Here is a 24028-nt window from a genome sequence, read left to right on the forward strand (position 1 = left end):
CCGCCTTCCCCCCCCCCCCCCCCGCTTTTGTGGTCTGGACACAGACCTTCAGGGATACTCTTGGCAGTGCTTGGAAACATGTAGCTTGCAGCGACTGGGTTATTTAAATACTTATACTCTGCTTTTCTCCCTACTGGAGGCCTGCAGCAGCTTACATCGTTCTTCCCTCTTCTGACCACCCTGTGATATAAGGTCAGCCTGAGACAGACTAACAGGCCCAAGATCACTTAGTCAGCTTCCATGGCAGAGTGGGGATTCGAACCCGGGTCTCCCAGATCCTAGTCCGAAACTCTAACCACCACCCCAAGGGTGTGTAGACCTGCCCAGGTATAAAAGGGTGCTCACGCAGCACTTTTTGACTTATCCACTTGACTGTTCTTCCCTGGCTTTGTTTCCAAAGGGTTGTTATGGGTTACAGTTTCAAAGAAGGGCAGTTGCAGCAAAGAGAGAATAAAGCTGGAGTCCAGGGGCACATTAGAGATGGACCAGATTTATTCCAGTGGAAGCTTTTCCTTCCTCAGATAAGTAGTACAGAGGGCTTGTTCAAGCCAATGAGCTGAGCAGATCTATGAACCCAATACCCTTCTAGGTCCAATGGTATTTAAATAAAATCCTGCTGATCTCTGCACCCCTCTGTGTATGGTAATCTTGTCAGGAACAGTAGCATCAGGACTACTTTGTCATGCCCAGAACTGGAGATGACATTCATACACAGCACTGGAGAAATAAGGGGAGAATGGTGGAATCTCAAAGGCTGCATTGGTACTATAGCAACTGTGAGTAGCAGATTCTCTTGTCTGCCATGAGCAGGAGTCTGTTTTCTGAGCATGGGATTCTCTGATGTGTATACATAATGCAAACTAAGTCAATGTACTTAATGGCTTGTATTTGCATTGTAGTGCAGAGTTCTACAGGATACCGCAACTTGGAACTCTAAAATACTGAAAGCTGAAATTCTCAGAATGTGGTTTGCCAAATGCTATATTCTGTGACCATGTAATGCAGCTGTGCAAATACACATAGCCATGGCTGAAAGCTATCCTCTGGCTTTGTTGCCAGTGTGATGAAGCTGTTAACTGGAGGGGAGGGTGAGGTCATAGAATGTTGTCCAAAGTTGTGCATTGCTCTTTTCAAAAGATGTTGGCTCTTACTCAGAGGAAGCTGAAAGCCCTGATTTCTTCACTGCCCCAAATACGCAGTTTGGCTTGCTGCCATTGCCCCAAGCATATTTCCACCCACATCTCTGCACCCACAGTCCTAATCGCTGGTTTCCCCCCTCCTCCCAAATAGTTCTATGCTTGGACTCATCTCCCTGGTATCCCAGGTCAACTTAATCAATAGTTTCTCCTCTAGTTCCTCATGCAGTTATCCTTGGCATTCCCGTGTTCCTGTCCTCTCTGTCCAGTTAGCAAAATGCCAAACCAAGGTGGGACACTGAGATTCTCTTGGACGGGCAGTGGCAGAAGAGAGACTCATTGAATGCCGTGTTTGAAATAGTGGCTTAGGCACCTTCAAATATAGCATCGGCGAGATCCTCTCCCAATAAGCAAGCTTGTTTTTCTTCTGGACGAAAGACCTGCCAATGTAAACACAGGCTTCTCTGTACAGAGTTTTATTTCATCCTATTTTAATTTCCCTTCTAGCTTGTTTGTTCTTCCTAAGGTTTTTTTTTTCTCCCTGGGTCAAGTGTTCAGGTGTGTGTTTCCCTTTTGGGGGACTCCCCAGTTCATCTGGCACTGAGCCAGTCATGTGTTGATCACTGGAAGGATTTCAAACTCTATACCAGCTTTTCTGAAGAACAATCTATAGGTAAAGGTAAAGGTTCCCTTGCTCGAAAGCCAGTCGAATCCGACTCTAGGGTTGCGGTGCTCATCTCCGTTTCAAAGCCGAAGAGCTAGCGCTGTCCGAGGACGTTTCCGTGGTCATGTGGCCAGCATGACTAAACACCAAGGCGCACGGAACACTGTTACCTTCCCACCGAAGTGGTACCTATTTATCTACTTGCAATTTCTTGCTTTCGAACTGCTAGGTTGGCAGGAGCTGGAACTAGAGACGGGAGCTCACCCTGTCATGCGGCACACTCGGGTCTCAAACTGCTGAACTACCGACCTTCCACAGCCTGCAGTTCAGTGTCTTAACCACTTGAGCCACCGCAGTGCCAGAGAACAATCTATAGCAGAAGCTAAATTGGGACGCCTACCTAAATGCATTTTAAAGAAAACCACCCGCTGGATGGAAAGCATTGGATTAAAATGAAGCGCCTGTCCCTTCCTAAGCCTAACACCGACAGCAGCAAGGCTTGCACATTAAAAATGACTCCCATTCCCAACTTGATCCTGTAGCTATTGTCCAGCTCTGGGCTTCTACAGTATGCCCCCAGGGTAGTGTGGTATAATGGTGAGAGTGTCAGACTAGTATCTGGGAGATCCAGGTTTGGGTCCCCGCTCTGCCATGGAAGTACACTGGGATGATCTCGAGTCACTTTTTCTCATCCTGATGTACCTCACAGGGTTGGTGTGAGGGTAGAAACAGAGGGGTGAATATCATAAGCCACTGTGGATCGCCATTGGGCAGAAAAGCAAGGAACAAATAAATATAGGGCTGCCTCTCCTCCTATCTTGTAGGGTTGTTGGAAGGATGAATGAGCTAGGGACTGTAAACCATCCTGTGGGGGAAGTGCTGTATTAGAAGAAGAGATCTTCTTGTGTTTATAAGGCTATTTTGCAAACTTGTGTTACTTGAGCCTGCTCTAGGGTTTTGCCTTACTCAGCAGTACAAAATCTGTGACTGGGCCATAGCCCTTCAAACTTCAAGTAGGACGCTCAGATGCTCCATACAAACATTCTTTTCATATAGAAAGTAAAGAAGGAGAATTCTAACAGAGCTTTCTCCCTGAACTGCTAGTTTTCTATATGCAAGGATTTTAAAAACTGGATTAACATTCATTCATGCAACCCTCTCTCCCCTTACAGCCTGAAGTGGGTACAGCCAGACACAAATTTATTATTCTCATTCATTCTTTCTCTCTCATTCTTTCTCTCTCTCTCTCTCTCCACCTCACAGGCACATAGTACCTCCTTGCAGGAAGAGTGGCATAAATATGAAATAAATACAAACCCAGTCTCCCCTCCCCCTCTGGGGCATACGCCTTTCACTCCATAATGACAAGTATTATGCCAATAGACAATGAACCACTATTGTCTGCAGAAATCATGGAATGAAGGCTTTGCATCCCATTGAATAAAGATATGTCTGGAAGGCATGGGAAGGGGAATTTGGAATTGCCTAGTTAGATAGAGCCCTGACCTGTATGACCCAGGTTAGGCTGATCTCTGGCAAATCTCAGAAGCTAAGCAGGGTCAGCCCTGGTTAGTACTTGGTTGGGAGACCACCAGAGAAATCCCAGAGTTTGGAGAGGGATGGCAAACCAGCTCTTTTAGTCTGTTGCCTTGAAAGCCCTTCTCCCTGGTGCTCCCTGTGTCCAGGCTTTTCAGAGAACCACCATTTCATCTTTTGGCTTCTCCTTTTTTGAATTTGTTTTTCAAAGCATTTGCTGCTGCGGCTTCTTTCCCCCCCTCCCCCCCCCGCAACTCTGCTTTTGTTTGGATGTGAGGATTGACAAAGATGTGCATGACTCAGTGGGGAGTGATAGAGAACAGCGCGGAGTAATGCTTAGCTTGCGCTGGGCCCGCAAGCAAAAGAAGTGGCTCATGGAAGGTTAAACAGGGACACAGGAAAATCTGACAGATAGCCTGATGGTGTTTTGACTCCATTCTGCCTTCTGAGTTGAAAAAGGGGAACTGCTTCAGCTCTGATGGGAAGGCAGTTTCGAAATCAAGTGCTTAGAGTCAGCACCAAAGGCACTCCTACAGAACTGGCCCAGTAGAAAAGAGCAAGAGTCCAGTAGCACCTTAAAATTGGGTCACACTGTGTTAATCCTTCCTCCCCTTCCTTCCTCAAATTGTCAACAGCTTGATGGGAAGGAATTTGTGTGTTTACCATAACAAGGATCCAAAATACAATTTAAATACAAAAAACAAAGCAAATGATACTTCCAAACCTTGGACAAGTCTGAGATATGGTTGCCAGCCTCTCAGTGGGAACAATGAGTACAACGGGACCATGGAGATAGTTGGTGTCATAACAAAAATACACAGTGGAAAACACAAATACTTAAAGACAGATTACACTCAAGTAGAAGAAGAAGAAGAGATTGTATTTATACCCCACCCTTCACTACCCGAAGGAGTAGTCTTCACTGCTGTCTCGTTTCCCTGCATGAGAGCCAGTTTGGTGTAGTGGTTAAAAGCGGGAGACTCTAAAATGGAGAACTGGGTTCGATTCCCCATTTCCCCGCTTGAAGCTAGCTGGGTGAACTTAGGCAAATCAGAGCTCTCTCAGCCTAAAAATAAGCATAGCTTGCCACCTAGTGGTGCCATAAAAGAGCTACAGCTTCGGCAGCCAAACAATCTCTTCTGGGATTTCCTGGCTAGTCCACATGTAATGCCATATGATAATTACTTAATTCCCTGTGTGTGTTAATAACAGGTTGGGTCTTTTCCATCTCACAGTTGGGAGTGATGAATTATTTCCTTCAGTTAGCCTTTGTGCAAGCTTAGAATTCTGTGACTGCTCCCAGGATTTGTAGTTTCAGACAAGGAGACCCAGGTTCGAATTTCCGTTCTGCCATGGAAGCTTGCTGGGTGACCTTGGGCTAGTCATGCAAGCTCAGCCTAATCTGCCTCACAGGGTTGTTGGGAAGATAAAATGGAGAAAAGGGAAGACACTTTGAGTCCTCACTGGGGAGAAAAGTGCAGTTATAAATGAAGTAAATAAATAAAACACAATCCCTACCCACTTTCTGCTGGGTATATGACCAGGCATGATGGGCCTATACTCCAGTGCATCTGATGAAGTCAGCTCACTTATGAAGAAATCGGTTTTGTAAGTCCTAAGGACTGTTGTATAATACTTTCAATACATACATGTTTTTAAAAATTCTGTACCGACACATGCTATCTACATGATCTTTGCATACAGTTCCTCATTCTACTCAGAAGGGCACTTGAAGATCTGCTTCCTGACCCCTGGGAAATCCTGTTCAGTATTCCCCCCTGTACATCAATTGAATTCACTCTGCCCAAATGTTTTCATGCCTGCTTGCGCAGCCATGAGGATTAGCAATATTTTTGCTTTAAGTCAGATCTTAGGATGCGGACTTCTGAAACCCAATGCCCCACTACTTAAGAATGTAAGAACATAGGAGATGCCAGGGTAGATCAGGCCAACGGCCTATTCAGGTCAACACTCTGTGTCACACACTGGCCAAAACACACGAGGCATCAGGAGGTCCACCAGTGGGGCCAGAATTACTCCGACTGTTGCCCGCCACTGTCGCTTGCATGGTGTGACCTTTAAAAAAATAATACATCTAGCTCTAAGCTTGTGTATTTCACGGCTATGCAATACCGAACTCCGGTTTTCCAAAATTCGGTGTCCTTGAACCCTTTCACAAAATGCACCTGAATTGTGATTCAACCTTTTATGGTTGGAATCACAAATGGAATAAATTGCATTTCTATGAAAAAAAACAAGCTCTTAGGTGTTACGAAATTGGAAGGAGGGAGTAATGCCGAATGTACATCCCAGTTGCATTTAAACCAAATTGAGGCTGGCAGTCAGGGCAGGTATCTCATCATTTCCAGGAAATGGAATAACTTGAGGTATCTGCCTGCACGTGCCCGATTGACACGAGCCACTAATTGGCGTGTTCCCAAAGCCTGTGGGAGCAGGAAAGCATAAGCTGCCTTGCCGTGAAGTCTAGGTTTAATTGCTGGGGCAGGCTGCCCCACACCCTGACCAGCCACATTAGGACTGAAGCATTGGCGGCATGCCAAAGATGGCGATGGTATTCCAGGATTAATTGCTGTGCTCCGGTGCGTGGTCCAGTGAGGTCATAACTTTGGCTCCCCTTCTTCCTGGCATGTGACTCTGAGATCACGTGCTTGTGGTTCAGTGTGGGTTCCAGGTCTGAAAAAGTTAAGCAGCACTGCACTGTGGGAACAATGAGGGCCTGGCATGGTACACCACCCACCTCACCTCTACAGGTGGGAGATCTGGGGCTGCCCGCTCCCCCTGGCCACTGGTGGAGGATGGGGGGCATAGGGTTGCCAGTTTCAGGTTGGGGAACTTCTGGAGAGCCTTGGGAGGACAGGGACCTCAGTCAGCTATAAGGCCATAGAGACCACCCTCCCAGGCATCCATTTTCTCTACGGGAACTGATCTCTCTAGTCTGGAGCGGAGCTGTAATTCCAGGGATCCCCAGGTCCCACCTGGACGCTGGCATCCTTGGGGAGAGCAGGATTTGGCAGGAAGATCTTAAATGGTGTCAGCTCTAATGTAGGAGATGGTCCTTCAAGTATCCTGGCCCCACCGTTTAATTTCTCCTTTACAGGTGAATATATGCTATTCTATTAGGGAACCCTGGCTGTTCCCTGGAAGGCCAGATAATGAAACTGAAGCTCAAATACTTTGGCCACCAAATGAGAAGGGGGCACTCACTGGAGAAGACCCTGATGCTGGGAAAGATTGAAGGTCAAAGAAGACGGGGACGGCAAAGGATGAGATGGTTAGACAGTGTCATAGAAGCAACGAACATGAAGTTGAGCAAACTTCAGAGGATGGCAGAAGACTGGAAGGCCTGGCGTGATCTGGTCCATGGGGTTGCGAAGAGTCGGACACGACTGTGCGACAGAACGACAAATTAGGGAATGCAGATTTCTGCACTCATTTTTTAAATTTTATTTTTATTTCCCATTCTTCCTGATCAAGACACCCCAAATGGCTTTTCACGTCATTCTCACCCTTACTTTCTCCTCACAACCACCACCTCGCAAGGTAGGTTAGGCTTGAGAGATTAGGCGGAGTAGTCTCTGGCCAGTTTGGTGTAGTGGTTAGGAGCGCAGACTCTAATCTGGGAGAACCAGGTTTGATTCCCCACTCCTCCACCCGCAGTTGCTGGTGTGACATTGGGTCAGTCACCGGTTCTCTCAGAGCTGTTCTCTCAGGAGCAGTTCTCTCAGAGTTCTCTCAGCCCCATCTACCTCACAGGGTGTTGGTTGTGGGGAGGGGAAGAGAAAGGGGATTGTAAGCCATCCTGAGACTTCTTCAGGTAGTGAAAGGCAGGGTATAAATCCAATCTCTTCCTCCTCTTCCTCTCCTTCTCCTTCTCCTTCCAGCCTGTGTGAATGTACCTCCCCGAGCCATCCTACTGAGTGCAAAAGTGCCTGTTGTGCTTTCCCTTTGCAATTGACCCAGGGAGCAGGATGCTAAAATAAGACTGGAGAAGGCTGACTTGGCCAAGACCGTTCCGTCCATCTGTGGCAGAGGTGGCTGGAGCAGGAATCCAAACCCCTCCATCCGTCTTTCCTCCTCTGCCAGCGCTTATAGGGTGTGGGGATAATCAAACCCATCTTTGAATCTTGCCTTTGTTTCATAGGAAGGTAATTGATGGACACGCTGGCCGGCTGTGGCTTAGCTAACCCTAAAAACCTGGCCGGCTCTTGTTGTCCCCAGAAATAAAATTCTAAAAAAGAAGAAGAGGAGGAGCCAGTGCCACGTATTGCTGTATTTAATTGGCAGAGCGTGGCACTGCTGACTGGACGCATCCCGCATGCTCCCCGCAGGCTGCTTGCCAAGCCGGGGCCAGCCTAGGACAGGGAACATCCTGTGAAACGGAAAACACCCGTCCGGGCCTTAGAACTTTGCCATCTGCTGGAGCGAAGAGGCTCTTGCTCAGCTCCAGCTCTGGGTTTCCAGCCAGCAGTTGTTTCCCCAGCTTGGAGGGGAGGGAGGGAAGGCAGATGAGAAAGCAACGGGGCTCACGAGCAGAGCTTCAGCCTCCGCTCTCTGCACACACGTAGGCTCTAGGCTCGCAGCCTTGGGGAATGCCTGGATCGTCACCCTTCCTCCAGATTAGGGGATTTCGACTCTTGTACTTTCTGATCGGAGTCCAGCTGCCTTGCCGTGTGCCTCTGTCATTCCAGCCTCACCCAAGTTTGACTCATTGGGCTCTTCCGCATTCCGATTTCCATCCCCAAAGTGTTTTGCTCTCCCTAGGAGTCCCAGGACGGCAAGAAGATCAAATCACTCAATCCGAAAAGAAATCAACCCTGACTGTTCCCTGGAAGGCCAGATAATGAAAGTGAAGCTCAAAGACTTTGGCCACCCAATGAGAAGGGAGCACTCACTAGAGAAGACCTGGGAAAGATTGAAGGTCAAAGAAGACGGGGACGGCAAAGGATGAGATGGTTAGACAGTGTCATCGATGCAACGAACATGAAATTGAGCCAACTTCAGAGGACGGTGGAAGACAGGAAGGCCTGGCGTGATCTGGTCCATGGGGTCGCGAAGAGACGGACTCGACTGTGCGACTGAACAACAACAAGGAGTCCCAGGGGGAGCAAAACACATGTGGAAAAGGGGGAGAAACCCAAAGCAAGAGGGACAGAGACGAGTGACAACAACGAGAATGCGGAAGAGACCCGTGTCTCTGCGAAGGCGTGAGACGTATGAACATCACCAAGCTTGAGCTCTAAGACAGAGTTGGGGGGGGGTTTCCTGCTCCTTCTCCAGCCACTCCACTGAGCAAAGTTTGTTTAAATATTGATACCCCACTTTTCCTTTTGGCTGATGCTTGAAGCCTTTCTCTGATGTAAATGGCACTTCCTTTGGAAGAAGAGCCACTTAAGGTGGAGAAGGATCCTATTTAGAAGGTGGTTGAATACACCCCACTGCATGTGTATTTTTGTGTGTGCTTTTAAAAGCCAGTCTAGTGGCTCAAGTGGTTAAGACGCTGAGCTGCAGACTGGAAGGTCAGTAGTTTGGCAGTTCGAGACCCAAGTGTGTCGCATGACGGAGTGAGCTCCCGTCTCTGGTCCCAGCTCCTGCCAGCCTAGCAGTTCAAAAGCAAGAAATTGCAAGTAGATAAATAGGTACCGATTCGGTGGGAAGGTAACAGCGTTCCGTGCACCTTGGCGCTTAGTCATGCCGGCCGCATGACCACGGAAATGTCTTCGGACAGCGCTGGCTCTTCGGCTTGGAAACGGAGATGAGCACCGCAACCCTAGAGTCAGATTCAACTGGCTTTTGAGCAAGGGAAACCTTTACCTTTACTTTAGTTTATCACTCCTATGCCTGTCCTTTCCAGGCACCAAAGGAAATTTCTTTCTTCCAGTTCTCCAGAACTCTTAATGACTTCGGATGTTCAAAAAAGGCGGGGAGGGAGGAAACAAAGGTGTTTCAGGCCCTGATCTCTTTTGTACACCTCCTAAGTGATTTGCTGAGTGGTACCCACAATCTCTCTGAAGTCCTATAGATAGCAGGGGATTGGTTTAGGATCGATCCTGTGGAGGGGGAGGAGAGCCACAGGGTGACTTTGGGGTTTGACAGGCAAACATGGTTTGGTTTTGTGTGTGCATTGTCTAGAATCCTCCAGGTTTGCCATGTAAGTGGGTAGGTTCCTTTCCCTGAAGGTGCTAGAAAGCTTGGTGGTCACTCTTCTTGAGTGAAGAGTTGCATATTATTTGAGTTGCAAAGGTGCTGTGAAAAGCACATACACCTTGTTTATTTCCAAACGTTTCCTGTGCAGTCAATTTCTGCCGGTTTGGAGCAGAAACCAGCTGTGCACAGCACTGACTGGCTGTTCTCCATAACGCTACTAACCCATTTCTACCTCCATCTCAGAGTAGTTTTGCCACTCTTTCGAAATTGGCTTTCTCTTTGTTTGCTTTTACATAAGGTAGTTAATGAATGCTTCTGTACTCATGTGGTTGTTGTGAGGATACAATGGAAGAGGAGAAGAATGATGGTGAAAGCCTCTTTGGGGCATCATGGGGGAGAAAATGTAATGGTTTGGGAGGCTTATGGTGACCCCAGGGGCTTTTCAAGGCAAGAGATGTTCAGAGCTGGTTTGCCATTGCCAGCCTCCATGTTACAACTCTGGTGTTCCTTGGAGGCCTCCCTTCTAAATACTAGCCAGGGGCTGACCCTGCTTGGCTTCTGAAATCTGATGAGATCAGGCTAGTTTGGTGTAGCCAGTTTGGTTATAGTGGTTAAGAGCAGTGGACTCTAATATGGAGAACTGGGTTTGATTCCCCACTCCTCCACATGAAGCCTGCTGGGTGACCTCGGGCCAGTCACCATTCTCTGAGAGCTGTTCTCTCAAGAGCAGTCCTCAAAAGAGCTCTCTCAGCCCCACCTACCTCACAGGATGTCTGTTGTGGGGAGAGGAAGGGAAGGAGACTGTAAGCCGCTCTGAGACGCCAAGTGAAGGGCGGGGTATAGATCCAACTCCTCCTCCTATCCAGGTCAGGGTGGAAAGTGTAGTGTACATACCTAAATTAAATGCATCTGTTTGCTTAGACATTTTCTTGGCCGATCATTCTCCTGCAGCAGAATCTCTCTTTCTAACCACAAGAGGTCAGCAGAACACAGGAAGAAATCTTCCATTTTACGCTTGAGCGTCTGCAGACAGACATCAAGTTTTCACTACCAACTCAACAGTCGGGCACACGGGCTTATCGAATTCTGGCCGCTGAGTTTGATTTGAGACTGTATCGTTTAGACCTCTGTGGCTTTCCAGCTCCTGTTGAATGCAGCCCTCAGGATTTGTTTGATCTGCGTCTGACAACTGAGAGACAGTGTAGTGGAGTGGTTAGAGTGCTGCACTCGGATTTGGGAGACCTGAGTTAAAGTCCCCACACTGCCGTGGGCGCTTGCTGGGTGAACTTGGGCCAGTCCCACACTCTCAGCCTAACCAACCTCTCAAGGTTGTTGTGAGGGTGAAACGGAGAAAGGGGAGAATGTTATAAGTCCCTTTGGGGCCCCAATGGGAAGGAAAATGAAATTTGAAAACTTAGAGCAGGTAAAGTTGGTGGTTCTATGTCTGTCTGTCATGTTTGTATCTTGCTCTTCCTCCAAGGAGGCTAGGGCAGCATATAATGCTCTTCCTTCCCAGTTTGGTGTAGTGGTTAAGTGCGCGGACTCTAATCTGGGAGAACCAGGTTTGATTCCACACTCTGTCAGAGCTGCTCTTGAAAATGAGCAGTTTCTGTCAGAGCTCTCTCAGCCCCGCCTACCTCACAGGGTGTCTGTTGTGGGGAGGGGAAGGGAAAGGAGTTTGTAAGCCACTCTGAGACTCCAAGTGAAGGGCGGGGTATAAATCCAATCTCCTCATCATCATCATCTCACAAACAACCCTGTGAGGTAGGGATGTGAATTCTGAGTTTTGTGGGTGTTATACATTTTCTTCTAAGTATCATAAATAAAAGACTGTCATTGCCTAACATGGGGGAAAGTGTGGAAGAGACTTAAGGACAATTATGGGTGAGGGAGAGAGGGGAGGTCCATGAAGGACGGCTATCTCTGAGGCGAATGTTCTCAGCAGGAGGGGGTGTGAACATTGTGGGAGGAAGTGGTTCCTTCTCATCTCTAGTCTTCATCTCGAAAGAAGTCCCTTCCCTTCTCTTTAGCTACAGCTTGCCATGTCCAGAGGGGCTGTGACCAGGAGATCCCCAGGGGAGTGGGATTGTTTGGCTGCTGAAGCTGTAGCTCTTTTTTGGCACCACTAGGTGGCGAGCTGTGCTTATTTTCTAGGCTCAGAGTGTTGTGACTTGCCTAAGGTCACCCACCTAGCTTCGAGTGGCGAAGTGGGGAATCGAACCCGGTTCTCCACATTAGAGTCTGCCATTTCAAGGGATCGGGTGATGAGAAAGACCTCTAGCCAAGATCCTGGAGACCTCCTGCCAGTCAGAGTACTGTGTCAGATGGACCTGTGGTCTGACTTGGTATATGACAATTTCATACACTGACTCTGAAACCATTTCATCAGATTTTCACAGTGATGGAGAAGAAACACCTGGAAGATTCCCCCAAATTCCGAACGTACAGGGGTTCTCTTGGCAACCCTAACTCCGATCTACTGCACTGCTTGTGAGACTTGTTGGAGAGATGTAGGAAAGGAATGTTGTGTAGAAGCGCCCTAAGAGCCCAGGTGGCTTTTGGTCCAGCAGCACAGATGGCAAAAGTCAGTAGCCATTCTCAGGCATATGGGTGCAATGTTTGGTGTGCTTCTTAGGAAAGACACGTAAAGGGCAGACCAGGCTCAACAAAGTTTTGTCCACACACACACACACAAAATGACGACTTATGGTTTGTTTGGCAGCCAAGAGGCCTTTATGCAGAGAGAGTGTCGCACACGGGCCAGTGTACCGTGGTGGCCACTAAAGCCTTGAGTGAAGATGAAAAGGTGCTTCGAAGGTGTCGGGCTGCGGTGCCTTTTCAAGGTGAGCACAATTCTTGGCAAACTGGGTTGTCACAAAGCAGAAGCTCCGAATCAGAAGCTCCGGCCACCCTCTCTCGTCAAAGGGGCTCAAACATACAGCTTCATAGGCTAAAGCCCCAACTCCCTCAGCGCCATGACCCACTGGTTGTTTCCTGAGTTACCTTACCTCTGCCACCCACACCATCTTGGCCACACCTCTCTCTCTTTCTCTCTCGTCATTGGTTGGCATTCCTCATTTCTGATTGGTGGGCTAGATGTATATACGTTCACGTCCCAACATGAAACAGGTATGTAAAACGGTTAAGAAGTATGGAGGGACCAGGCAGTCTGGTGTGGCTCAGAATCTCTGTCCCTCCAACATTTGAGTAGGTTTTCCCTCCCAACACTGCAAATAGGGTTGCCAATCTCCAGGAGGTGGCTGGAGATCTCCTGGAATTACAACTGGTCTCCAGGTGACGGACATCGCTTCACCTGGAGAAAACGGCTGCTTTGTAAGGTGGTCTCTATGACATTAGACCCGGGTGGAGTCCCTCCCCTCCCCACACCTACCCCTTTTCAGGCTCCACCCCCAAAACCCCCCAGTATTTCCTGATCCAGAACTGCAACTAACTCTATATAATCATAAGGAATATTACCCTTCCCCCCCCCCTTTAGCTGACAGCTTGAACATCTTAGGCAGTCAAATCGCAACCAGGCTTCTTATGCAGATAATTGCTTGGGATTTTTTTTAAAAAAAACAACAAAATCCATGTGATGTCATAGTCACCTTTTCCTCCCCAAATTTCCAATGCGTTTTGCAGTTCTCCCATCTCACATCATTGCCCTCTTGGGACGCTGACATGGAAGTCCCAAGGCCGGTAATGGTCCTGTTCGCAAAACAGTGTGACCACCAGGCTTAAGAAAGACACAAAGCCTGATTTACTGGTGGCTAAGCTTCTTACGGTCAGAGTTGAAGATATATGAGGAAAAGATTAAGGTCCTAGCTGAGCTTGAAGGATGCTCAAAGACGCCACCGGGCAGTGCCAATATTTCCAAGTCGTTCACTTGCATTGCTGCAGACTCCGATTTACTCCCTGCTTGGACTGTTAGATTTTTATCACACTGGGGGTCCCATAAGCACATTGGGGAGGCAAGTCATTCATATTCGGGAGGATCTGGCAGCCAAAGGCAGCAGGATGAAAAGCCCTGCCTGACGGTAGCAGCTCTGGGAACAGCAGGATCTGTTCTATCTCTCCAGCAATGGTGAGGATTGTGAAGAACCCAACTGGCTACTCCCTACGGAGGCAAAGGTAGAAGCGGCACCTGGTCCACTTCACCAGCTGGGGAGGCAAAGCTGTGGTCTGAAATGGGGACATGCAGTGAGAGAGCAGAATGTCCCAGCTAGCTTGCTACCGTTTCCTTTTCCATGGGGTGTGACATCTGTCCCATCTGTTCCCAATGAGACAAGATTAAAATAAATTAAGAATTTGTAAGAACATGATCGCAGGGGCGAGGGGTAGAGCACATGCTTTGCCTGCAGAAGGCTGCGAGTTCAAGTCTCCGACCTCCCCAGTTATAAGATCTCAGCAGGCGGTGGAAAAGCCGTTTCTTGGTCCGAGGGCCCAGGAAACCACTGCATGTATATGATCTCAGATATGGGTAACCAGAGAGAGAGAGATCACGGGATAAGTGAGTAGAAAATAGTCAACAGCAACTGTGATATATTTATGAAGGGAATATCACTCTCTTATAGATCTTCCAAAAAAAAGATCAATGTTAAGACTAACACTACAGGCATACAAGACTAAACATCGAAAAAGGATTCCACGGTGTTGACAAGCACAGTCCAATAATCTAAAGTTCTTACAAACAGTACATCTTTGAGTCTTTCTTGTACTAGTATTGGATAGTAGATGAATAGCATAGAGATCATGAATCTGCAGACAGGCTTGCTCCAGCACCTGTTTCCTAAGGCTTTGGTGTGGTGGTTAAGTGCGTGGACTCTAATCTGGGAGAACCGGGTTTGATTCCCCACTCCTCCACTTGCAGCTGCTGGATGACCTTGGGCAAACCGTAGTTCTGGCACAGCTGTTCTTGAAAAAGAGCAGTTACTGTCAGAGCTCTCTCAGCCCCACCTACCTCACAGGGTGTCTGTTGTGGGGAGGGGAGGGGGAGGGAAAGGAGTTTGTAAGCTGCTCTGAGACTCCAAGTGAAGGGTGGAGTATAAATCCAATCTCTTCTCTCTTCAGAGCAGAATACATGTAGACTCTGTGAATCCTTTCCCAAATAGCATTCATCTCCGCATGCCGTCTCTCTGCATAATGCTCACGCTCAGTGAAATCTTCTCTGCTCCAGCTTCCTCTCTGTATGCTTTCTCTCAGACGCATGAATAGTTGTCAGCATTGTGGAATATTTTTTTTGATGTTTATTCTTGTATGACTGTCCAGAAATGTGCTCGTATTAATACTGATCTATTTTTTTAAAAAATCTATAAAAGTGATATTTCCTTCATAAATATATCCCGGTCGCCATTGACTATTTTCTACTCTGTATATGATATCGGGCTGGGGAGGGAACAAGGGTATGACCCAATACAGAGAGAACTGTGTGCTTCAAATGCATTTCATAGCCCGCACAACCGTCTTTTCTCCCCTGTTTCACCCTTGAGACAAACCCACCGTGTCTCTCTTGTGCTGGGGGTGGGGAGGCATTGTAAATAGCAGCGCTGAACACAGGACACTTAACGTTGTTGCTTCTGTTCATGAGTCTTGTGTCTGTTATTGGTGCAGGACGGGAACACGGCGGCCACGCAGCCCCCCAAATACCTCCTCATCTTTGACTTTGACGAGACGATCATCAATGAGAACAGCGACGACTCCATCCTCCGGGCCCTTCCCGGGAAGCAGCTTCCAGAGTCGATCCGCCAAACCTACCGCGAGGGTTTCTATAATGAGTACATGCAGAGGGTGTTGAGGTACATGGGCGACCAAGGGGTGAAGATGGCGGACTTCAAAGCCGTCTATGAGAACATCCCGCTCTCTCCTGGCATGCGCGACCTCTTCCAGTTCCTTTCCCAGCAGCAGGACCGCTTTGAGATCATCCTCATGTCCGACGCCAACATGTTCGGGATCGAATGTGCCTTGAAGGCCGCCGGCGCCTACCCCCTCTTCCGCAAAATCTTCAGTAACCCGTCCAGCTTTGACAAAAGGGGCTACTTCACCCTAGGCCCTTACCACTCGCACAACTGCCCGAGATGTCCGGCTAACATGTGCAAGCGCAAGATCCTGACGGAATACCTGGCCGAGAGGGCTCACAAAGGAGTCAGGTTTGAGAAGATCTTCTACGTTGGCGACGGAGCCAATGACTTCTGCCCGTCTGTGGCTATGAAATCCACAGATGTGGCGTTCCCGAGAAAAGGCTACCCGATGCACCGGCTGATCCTCGAGATGGAGAAGAGCCAACCTGGGAAATACCAGGCTGCAGTAGTTCCTTGGGATTCGGGTCTCGAACTCTGGAGCTGTCTCCAAGAAGCCCTCAAGAAGGACTATTGAGGAGAGAGAGGACCTGGTGGTGGAAGAAGCAGCCCCACGTCACCCTCCAAGCAGCATACCTCTCTTGTGCTTTTTGGGTCAATGCTGGGTTTCCTTCCTCTCGGTCCCTCGAAGCCTCTATCTCTGGATCTTCCCTTCCTTTGGTCTTGGGATGAGGGTTCTCTATGCAGTTAGGAAATCCATTCAAAGAAGGGTGGATGGATGACTGGCCATTCAGCTCTGTATTCGTCTTTTGAAAACCTTTTTGTTGCTTCCAAGTTCCCTAAACTCATTCTCTCTCAAGCACACTCTCAGAAGCATTTGGGGGAGATCTGGGGAAGGTTTCTGTTGCCACCCAAGCACTTAAGCCAGGCAGGGGTTAAAACTAGTAGCTTTCCCTATCCCTCCCTCCCGCTCCCTTGCATTTGCAGGTCTTGCTCCTTCCAATGGGAGAACAAAATCTTTTACTACTGCTCTGAAAAAGGAGAAGGGCTCAAACCTCTGGAGAAGAAAACATGGCCGCTTTAGCACAGCCGCTTGGGGCCGGGCCCAGTCACCTGTTCGGTCTGAACACTAATTCTTCCCCTGTCCCAGGGCTCAGCTTGTGGAGAAGATGAACTGCCCAGACCCAGCTGGTTAGAAGAGAGAGCACTTCTGCTGGAGGCGTGGGTGGGTGGGAACTGCTCCCTTCCCAGCACAATCGTGTGGGGTGTGTTGATGCTGCTTGGGGGCGGGGGCATAGCATTGGTAGGAGAAGGTCCGCAGGCTAGAAAGGTGCAATCTGATATAGGGGTGGCTGAGGGGAAGGAACTAGTTAAGGAAGGAACCCACTTAGCAGTAGACCACATGGGAAGCCCCCAGCGGCATGTTACATGGGGCTACCTTTGCTATCCCACTTCTGTAAGGGTGTGTCCAAACTAGAACTCTGATGTCACTGCTTTCCTGGTCCTGATCTTCAAATACTTCCCACTTGTATGCACTTCCAGCCATTGTAGACTTCTTTTTTTGGCATGTAGCATGTGTGCTCACCCCCCCAAAACGCCTTCCCCAGTAAATCAGAGGGGGAAAGCTGGTGGGGAGGAACTTAGGGCTCAATCCGATCATGTGTTTCAGTCTGTAGCCTCAATTTGCCTCGGGGCTTTGCACAGAAGGTTGCCCGGGTTTAACTGTTCAACTTCCACTCTGCATTGTTCGAAACCGGCTCCCCTCTGCTCTGTTATTAGCATTTTAAGAGAGAAAGGGTGTTTTCTCCTTTTAAATGCCAGTAATGTTTATTTTAAATGCCAATTATCTTAAATGCCAATAGCAGGGTGGTTTTGAGTAGTGAAGACAATTGGAGTTTAAAGAGTTAAACCCTCTCCTTTCTTGCATGGCTCTGAGGCACACTGAGGCTGTGCTAACTTGCCATTTGAATTACATCAATAAGGGTTAGGAATGGGGTCTTCATTTCTATGCACAGGAGCATGCTGTAGTTGGGATTGCTTACAGAAATCTTTACCAAAGTATCTACACTAACCAGGGGGTCATGGTGCAAATCCATCATTTTAAAATAAAACGGACGGGAAGGGCAGTCCAATCTTATATTTGTTTTCTATCAGTTTAGCTGCTACAGCGTGCACACACCCCTCGAATCCTGGACACTGTGGTTTGGTGAAACTGCTGAACATTCTCTCAGTTTACCAGTGCCAATCTAAGCAGGGTTTACCTCCTTCTAAGGCAATTGACTTCAACAGACTTAGAAGAGAAGGGTGTGATGTAGCTTAGGGTGACTCCTGCAAAGATGGTGATAGGGGAAGGGGGGGAAAGGAAGGGCACACAAGTTGGGAAGTGGACTCGAATCCAGAGCAGTTGTGGGGAAGTTTCTATCTCCTTTAAAGAAATGCAGCCCCTCAATACAAATACATGTGCCAATCGTTACCGGGGGGGGGGGATCTCAGGATATGGTGCAGCTTTTGCCAACGTCTCCTTGTCCAGTTATCGCTTGAGCAGGGGTTTTTTTGTAGAAAAAACCCAGCAGGAACTCTTTAGCATAATAGGCCATACCCAATAGCAGGAACTCATTAGCATATTAGGCCACACCCATCCATCCGTCTGCCTGTCTCTCGCTCCCTCCCTTCCTCACACGTACACAGTGCATACCTCTCAGAGCATGCCCATGGTGTCAGGCGTCTCCCGTGCCCGCAGCATTTTACATTCACACACTGATATCCATGGCTGCGATTATCCCCAGGCAGCATGTTGACATTTCACAGGGAAATATTAATGATCTCTCATTCAGCCGGCAGATACCTGAAGACATAGAGCTAATTCAGCCCATGCAGATGATCCCTTGATGGTAATTGTCAGCTGGCGTGACTTCAGCCTTGTGGAACATTTAAGACTAGCACATTATTATTATTATTTAATTCTAGCATAACTTTTTTTGTGGACTAGACCATAAAAGCCCCTGCAAAGGTGCAAATGCCACGAGGTTCTGCTGCAATGGCCCCTTTTTGGACTGCTTGACAGGCTTCACTTTTTGGACACTCTCAGTGTCTGAAGCACAGAATTGAAGTGCCATCCCAAGTAGAGTCACACCCCTTCTGAGGATACATATAGAAGGGTGTCACTCTGAAGGAAAGCATGAAGCTGCCTTATACTCGGCTTTTTTGTAGAAAAAGCCCAGCAGGAACTCATTAGCATAATAGGCCACACCCAACAACAGGAAAAACATTAGCATGTTAGGCCACACCCCTGACAGCACAGCTTATTAGCATATTAGGCCACACCCCGTGCCTTCCCTTGGCTTGCCCAGGTACCCTGCGGCTGCGGGGAACTCAGGCAAGCCCCCCCTTGAAGGGAAGGGAAAGCAGTTTAAATTGCCTTCCCTTGGTTTGACTGGGCGCCCCGTGGCTGTGGGGAGCCTGGGCAAGCCGGCCCTTGGACAGGCTGGGGAAGGCATCGGGAAGCATTTAAATGCCTCCCTGATCCTTCCAGCCCCCCCGGCCCGCCCACCTCGGAGTCACGGGGGGGGCACTCTTCAGGCCTTCCCTCTGTAGCCACGCATGCAGAGGTTTTGGCTGTAGTGGGCGTGGCCAACTCTGAAGCCAGCTGGAACTCTGTTCCTGCCCCAAAATAGCCCTGCATACTGAATCCGACCCTTGGTCCATCAAGGTCAGTATTGTCTACTCAGACTGGCAGCAGCGCTCCAGGGTCTCAGGCAGAGGTCTTTCCCATCACCTCTTGCCTGGCCCTTTTTTGTTGTGTTGTTTGTATTTTTCATATGTCCATGTCGATACTCTCTCTAAGCTATGGAGTCCTGTGAGCAAAAATCCTACTTTCTGAGCTACTGGTGTTAAAGTTGTGAGCAGGTGATTTGGCTACTGCATCAATTAGTTTGCTCTGGAGCGAAGACCAAAATGTGTGAGCTGGAGGCTAAAAAACTGTGAGCTAGCTCACACTAACTCAGCTTAGAGGGAACAATGGTCCATATGTGTGTGTGTGAGTGAGTGTGTGCGCACCTGGAAGTCATGGCGACACCTAGTGACTGACCCCTACTGAGGGCCTGGAGGATATTCAGAGAGGCGGCTGAATAAAGTCTACCCCCTCCTCCCGCCTGCTGGTATTCAAAGGCTGCCTCCCATCCAAGTACTTGCCCGGGTCGGCCCTGCTTAGCTTCCGAGATCTGACAAGATCGGGTTTGCCTGGCCCATCCAGGTCAGGGCAGTACAAGGCAGTTTCATGTGCTCATGACCACTCCAACAGCAAGAGGTGGATTCTACCAGGTTTTCTGTTGGGGAAAGAGAGAGGATGTGGAGCTGTTGCTGCTTAGGCAACCCAAAAGGCTATTTTTGGGACTGTGGAACCCATAAAGACAAAACCCCAGTGGCATAGGGGCTGCAGTTAAGGAGTCCCCATGGGACTTCAGTCCTGAAGCGCCAGAAGGGTCTGATCCTGACTGGCATCAGAGTGCGGGAAGCAGCTTCTCCCAGGAACATTTTCACCACCAGGACATGTCATCTACCCCATAGGGATGGATGTACAGGTTAAGAACCCCCCAGGGGGCAAATAATGCATCCTTGGGGCAGGAAAACAGAGCAGGAGGAAGGATGAAACTCCCCCCACCACACCATGGTCATGATCTGAATCAGGCCCCTGCGGTGTTTAAGAATAGAGTGCCCACGAGGAGCTCGCGGCAGGAGTCCTGATGTCCCCACAGTGATCACGTGTTGCATGTATAGTTTGAGCCTCTGTCAGCTGGTAAGGAGCAATCCAAACCTCCCTGTTTTTGTTCTGTTCTTTTAGGTTTTGTGGTGGCGTGGTTAAGTGTCCACTGCTGTCCTCGCAGAGGCTGAGTGCGCCTGTTGTGAGCCAAACTGTGCTGCATTAAAAGAACGGGACGCTTGTCAACTGTAGCCTTTCCCGAGCTACTGAACGAAGCAACATTCAGCCTGAGACCACCTTTCCAATCCCATGTCTTCCTGACCAAATCCCACCCCTCTTGTCCTTGCCATTCCTTTAAGTGTTCCAAGCAATGCGATAGCTCCACCAGCTGGAAGTTCAGTGGAAAAGACCACACAATGCCCTTCAATGCACTTTAGGGATGTTTAATTGTTATGTGAGAGGCTGGGGAGAATGAGGTTGTGGCTGGTGCCTGAATAACTGCTTAAATACAGTGCAGCGGGGTGGGGTGGGGAAGCCCAAATAACTAAATCTTTTTATTGCAATAAACAGAGAGACACCTAACCCCCCCCCCTTCATTATCAGCCTGGCTTATGGAGTGATGGGCAGCCCTGGCTTCGGAGAGTAGCCTCCACCCAGCCAGGATCTCTCCTGCCTGCTCACTTCAATGTCAGAACAAGTCATCAGAATTAAATGTGCCTTTTAGTGAGCTCTTATCCTTAGAGCTTGGCAGCAGGAGCCCCTGTTTTCCCCCTGTCTCTGTCAGTGCAAAGGCTCGACGTAGTTCCCTGGGAACAAGCCCTCGGCATCGCTGCTCACCCCTTCGCACCAGCCGTCAGAGTACCTCCGGGTCACGTAAAGAACAGCCCCTTCGTCAAATGACAGTTCGTTCTCTTTCTGTTTCGCGTAAGGGTAGAGCGTCACCACTGCAGACGAGGGAAAGAACCGGGGGGGGGGGGGGGGGGGGCAAGTGAGAGTCAGAGGAAGGGACTATACGATAAGAAGCAACCTCCCAACTTAAGATCCAGTCGTGGGAGGTTGCCCTTTGGTGAGCGTCCATTCAAACAGATTCATATTTAACCTGTGGAACTCCTTGCCACAAAGTTTACAGAAGGGGAGGGTGGCATAAAAAAACAGAGGCGGTAAAAGCTGGGCTCCGTTAAGGGTGGCAGAGGCAGAAGGAGGGTCGATCAGGTTTGTGGATGTGAAGTGAGATGGGCAGGAAGCTCACACCAAGGGCGCTTTTTCTCACGTGGAGCTCCCAACTTTCACAATGGAGCCTGTGCAGGAGAATTTTTGAATGGATTGCTCCCTGCGTGAGTGCAGTCACCTCTACAAGACCTGGGCTAGCCAGCCCGGCTAATAGATGGTTGATGTTTTTAAGATACGTAGAGGCTTGGATCCCATAACGTGCGAGGAGGGCCATAAAGGGACTTCATGTGACTTTGCTTGAGCAAAATTTTGTGCAGCAGCAGCACCAAGCACTTTCCTCCCTTTAGATTACAGTGCCCCAAAACTGGTAGCACCTGATATTGTGCACGAGTGGAGATACAACAAGTCTGATTTAGTGGAAGCAGCTACTCCGCTCTTTTTTCTGTTTGTGCAAGGGCTGTATCACAAGTGGAAATGTCATGCCGGATCCATCTCCTAAGATGGAGAAATCTACCCCAGCCAGGTAGGAGCTCAAGATTATGTTGTGCAGACATAGGTCAGATCTAACCAGTGTTCCCTCTAAGCTGAGCTCCTATGACCTAGCTAACAGTTTTTTTAGCCTCCAGCTCACACATTTTTGTCTTAGGAAGAACGGCTCCAGAGCAAACGAATTTATGCAGTAGCCAAATCGCTTGCTCACAACTTTAATGCCAGTCGCTCACAAAGTAGAATTTTTGCTCTCAAGATTCCACAGCTTAGAGGGAACACTGGATCTAACCCACCTTGCTTTGAACAGCCAGGCTTAAATCAGGAACATCTGAATGGAGAAGAGAGTGGCTTACAGAAGGCCTCACCCTCACCACTGGGTGGAGAACTACAGCTGATTCCCCAATAGCTGGAATTAAGGTTTTGCACAGTAGAAGGAATGTCTCCAGACACAGGTTGGCCATTTAACTTCACGGGAAAGTTTCCAGCAGGGTGCTACCTTGGAGGCCCCTGGCAGAGCCAAACTGAGCCCAAGCAGTGCTCGTAACACCACAGGGAATGCTGAACTCAGCCTGTGGGTGGCAATGCCAATGGGCAAGCTTCCACCCATCGTTGGGGCTATTGTTGCTGGCCAGCTCCAAGCCAAGGGACCCCTGAGGGCCTGCTCTGCTTGCTGCTGAATGATATCGGCCTCGCAGATGGCACTGAGCTCCACCACCATTTTAGAATTATCCCTGGGGTCATCCCCATGGCTTTTTTCAGTAGGCAGAAAGAGTTAGACACACACACACACACACACACCTTGGCCATTCTTTAACAAGGTACCTTTATCTAGATAGGTCTCCGGGGCCCATGGCAATTTTTCCAGGGGTGGTGGAGGAGGCAGGACTGGAGGCCCCAATAATTCAAGATCAGTGACGTCCAGAGGTGGTGGTGGAGGGGATGCTGGGAAATCCAGATCTGCAAACAAGTCAGTAAGCAGTTGGTTGCTTCCAGGGGTCATTTCATAGAAAAGAAGGTGCAGGAGCTCATTTGCACAACTCATTTGCATATGCCACACCCCCTGACAAAGGGCAGGCATGCAAGAAGCATGCCTGGGTTCCCTACCTGATCTTCTCCAGGTGCCCCGTGGCAGGGAACCCAAACATGTTTAAAATGCCTTTCTTTCCCTTCCCCAGGTGGGAAAAGCATTTAACCCCCCCCTCACTTCCCTGAGTTTCTCCGCAAAAGCGGAGAGGCTCAGGGAAAAAAGGAGGCATGTCTGTCTGCCTGCCCTTCCCTTCCCCAGCCAACCTGACGCCTGGGCTTGTTACTCCCGGAACACCGTTCCGTGTCATTTCCCCTCAAAATGATCCCTGGTTGCTTCAGATGTGAGTGTTAAGTGTTGTGAAGTTGCTTCCGACTTACGACAACCCTGTGAATTAATGTACTCCAAAGCAGAAGAAAATCAAATGTGTGTACTTTTCTGTATGTACTTTTCTGTTCTTAGTTGTGGAAGAGAGACAGTTGCGCAGGGCGCCGGAGCTCCTAACCGGCCATCAGCCGCTGGGTGCCCTTCTCAGCGCCCTACCGGCTTCTGAAATTTCCCTAGATCATAAGGTCCTTGTTGAAATGATAAGAGCTGGAAGCTTACTCCGTTTTGTTAGCCTGAAGAATGGATGGAGTTCCCAGGATGCTGAATTCTGAAGCCAGTACCAATTTCTATATGTGTAGGTTGTGTTCTGAGTTCCAACTTGCCTGACCTGATTTTGAATTCTGTGTACTAACAAAGGTAGGGTTGCCAGGTCTGGGTCGGGAAATACCTGGAGACTTTGGGGGTGTAGCCGGGAGAGGGCGGGGTTTGGGGAGGGGCCTCAGCATGCTACAACGCCACAAGAGTCCACCCTCCAAAGCAGCCATTGCCTCCAGGGGAGCCGATCTCTGTCAGCTGGAGATCAGTTGTAAAAACTAGAGATCTCCAGGCCCCACCTGGAGGCTGGCAAACCTAAACAAAGGCCTTACCTGGTGCAGAGAGTGGAGGCAAATCATCCATTGCAAGAGGTGGGGGCAGCAAGACATCTGGTTGCGGGGGAGGAGGAATGTCGTTTTCCATCGGAGGAGGGAAGACGGACAGCAAAGGGGGAGGAGGAGGAGGTGGTTCAGTGGGTGCCTTCAAGTCGGCACTGCCCATCAGTCTGGTAGAACTGCTGCAACAGTCACACATGAACACACATGAAGCTGCCTTCGACTGAATCAGACACTTGGTCCGTCAACATTCAGTATGGTCTACTCAGACTGGCAGCGGCTCTCCAGGGTCTCAGGCAGAGGCCTTTCTCATTGCCTCCTGCCTGGCCTGTATTACCTGGAGAAGCTGAGGATTGAACCTGGGACCTCCCGA

At 49.1% G+C, this 24028-nt stretch overlaps 2 protein-coding genes across 4 annotated transcripts in view; one reads left to right on the top strand and one right to left on the bottom strand.

Moving 5' to 3' along the window:
* Positions 1-16570, top strand: part of PHOSPHO1 (phosphatase, orphan 1) — a 19289-nt gene extending 2719 nt beyond the window's left edge. For 2 of the 3 annotated variants that reach the window (XM_015409228.1, XM_015409227.1), the window contains exons 2-3: positions 12224-12344; positions 15112-16570. In XM_015409228.1, the coding sequence (XP_015264714.1) occupies positions 12300-12344; positions 15112-15873 (807 nt within the window). In that variant the 5' untranslated portion in view covers positions 12224-12299 and the 3' untranslated portion in view covers positions 15874-16570. The remainder of the gene's footprint in view (positions 1-12223; positions 12345-15111) is intronic. The other variant, XM_015409229.1, reaches the window with a different exon arrangement.
* A 3867-nt stretch (positions 16571-20437) lies between these two features.
* Positions 20438-24028, bottom strand: part of ABI3 (ABI family member 3) — a 24194-nt gene continuing 20603 nt past the window's right edge. Inside the window, exons 6-8 of the mRNA XM_015409236.1 lie at positions 23653-23837; positions 22477-22611; positions 20438-20939 (exon numbers count right to left, since the gene is read on the bottom strand). Of these exons, the coding sequence (XP_015264722.1) occupies positions 20776-20939; positions 22477-22611; positions 23653-23837 (484 nt within the window). The 3' untranslated portion in view covers positions 20438-20775. The remainder of the gene's footprint in view (positions 20940-22476; positions 22612-23652; positions 23838-24028) is intronic.

The sequence above is a fragment of the Gekko japonicus genome, unplaced genomic scaffold (genome assembly GCF_001447785.1).
Source record: "Gekko japonicus isolate JY-2015 unplaced genomic scaffold, Gekko_japonicus_V1.1 scaffold240, whole genome shotgun sequence".
Classification (NCBI taxonomy): domain Eukaryota; kingdom Metazoa; phylum Chordata; class Lepidosauria; order Squamata; family Gekkonidae; genus Gekko; species Gekko japonicus.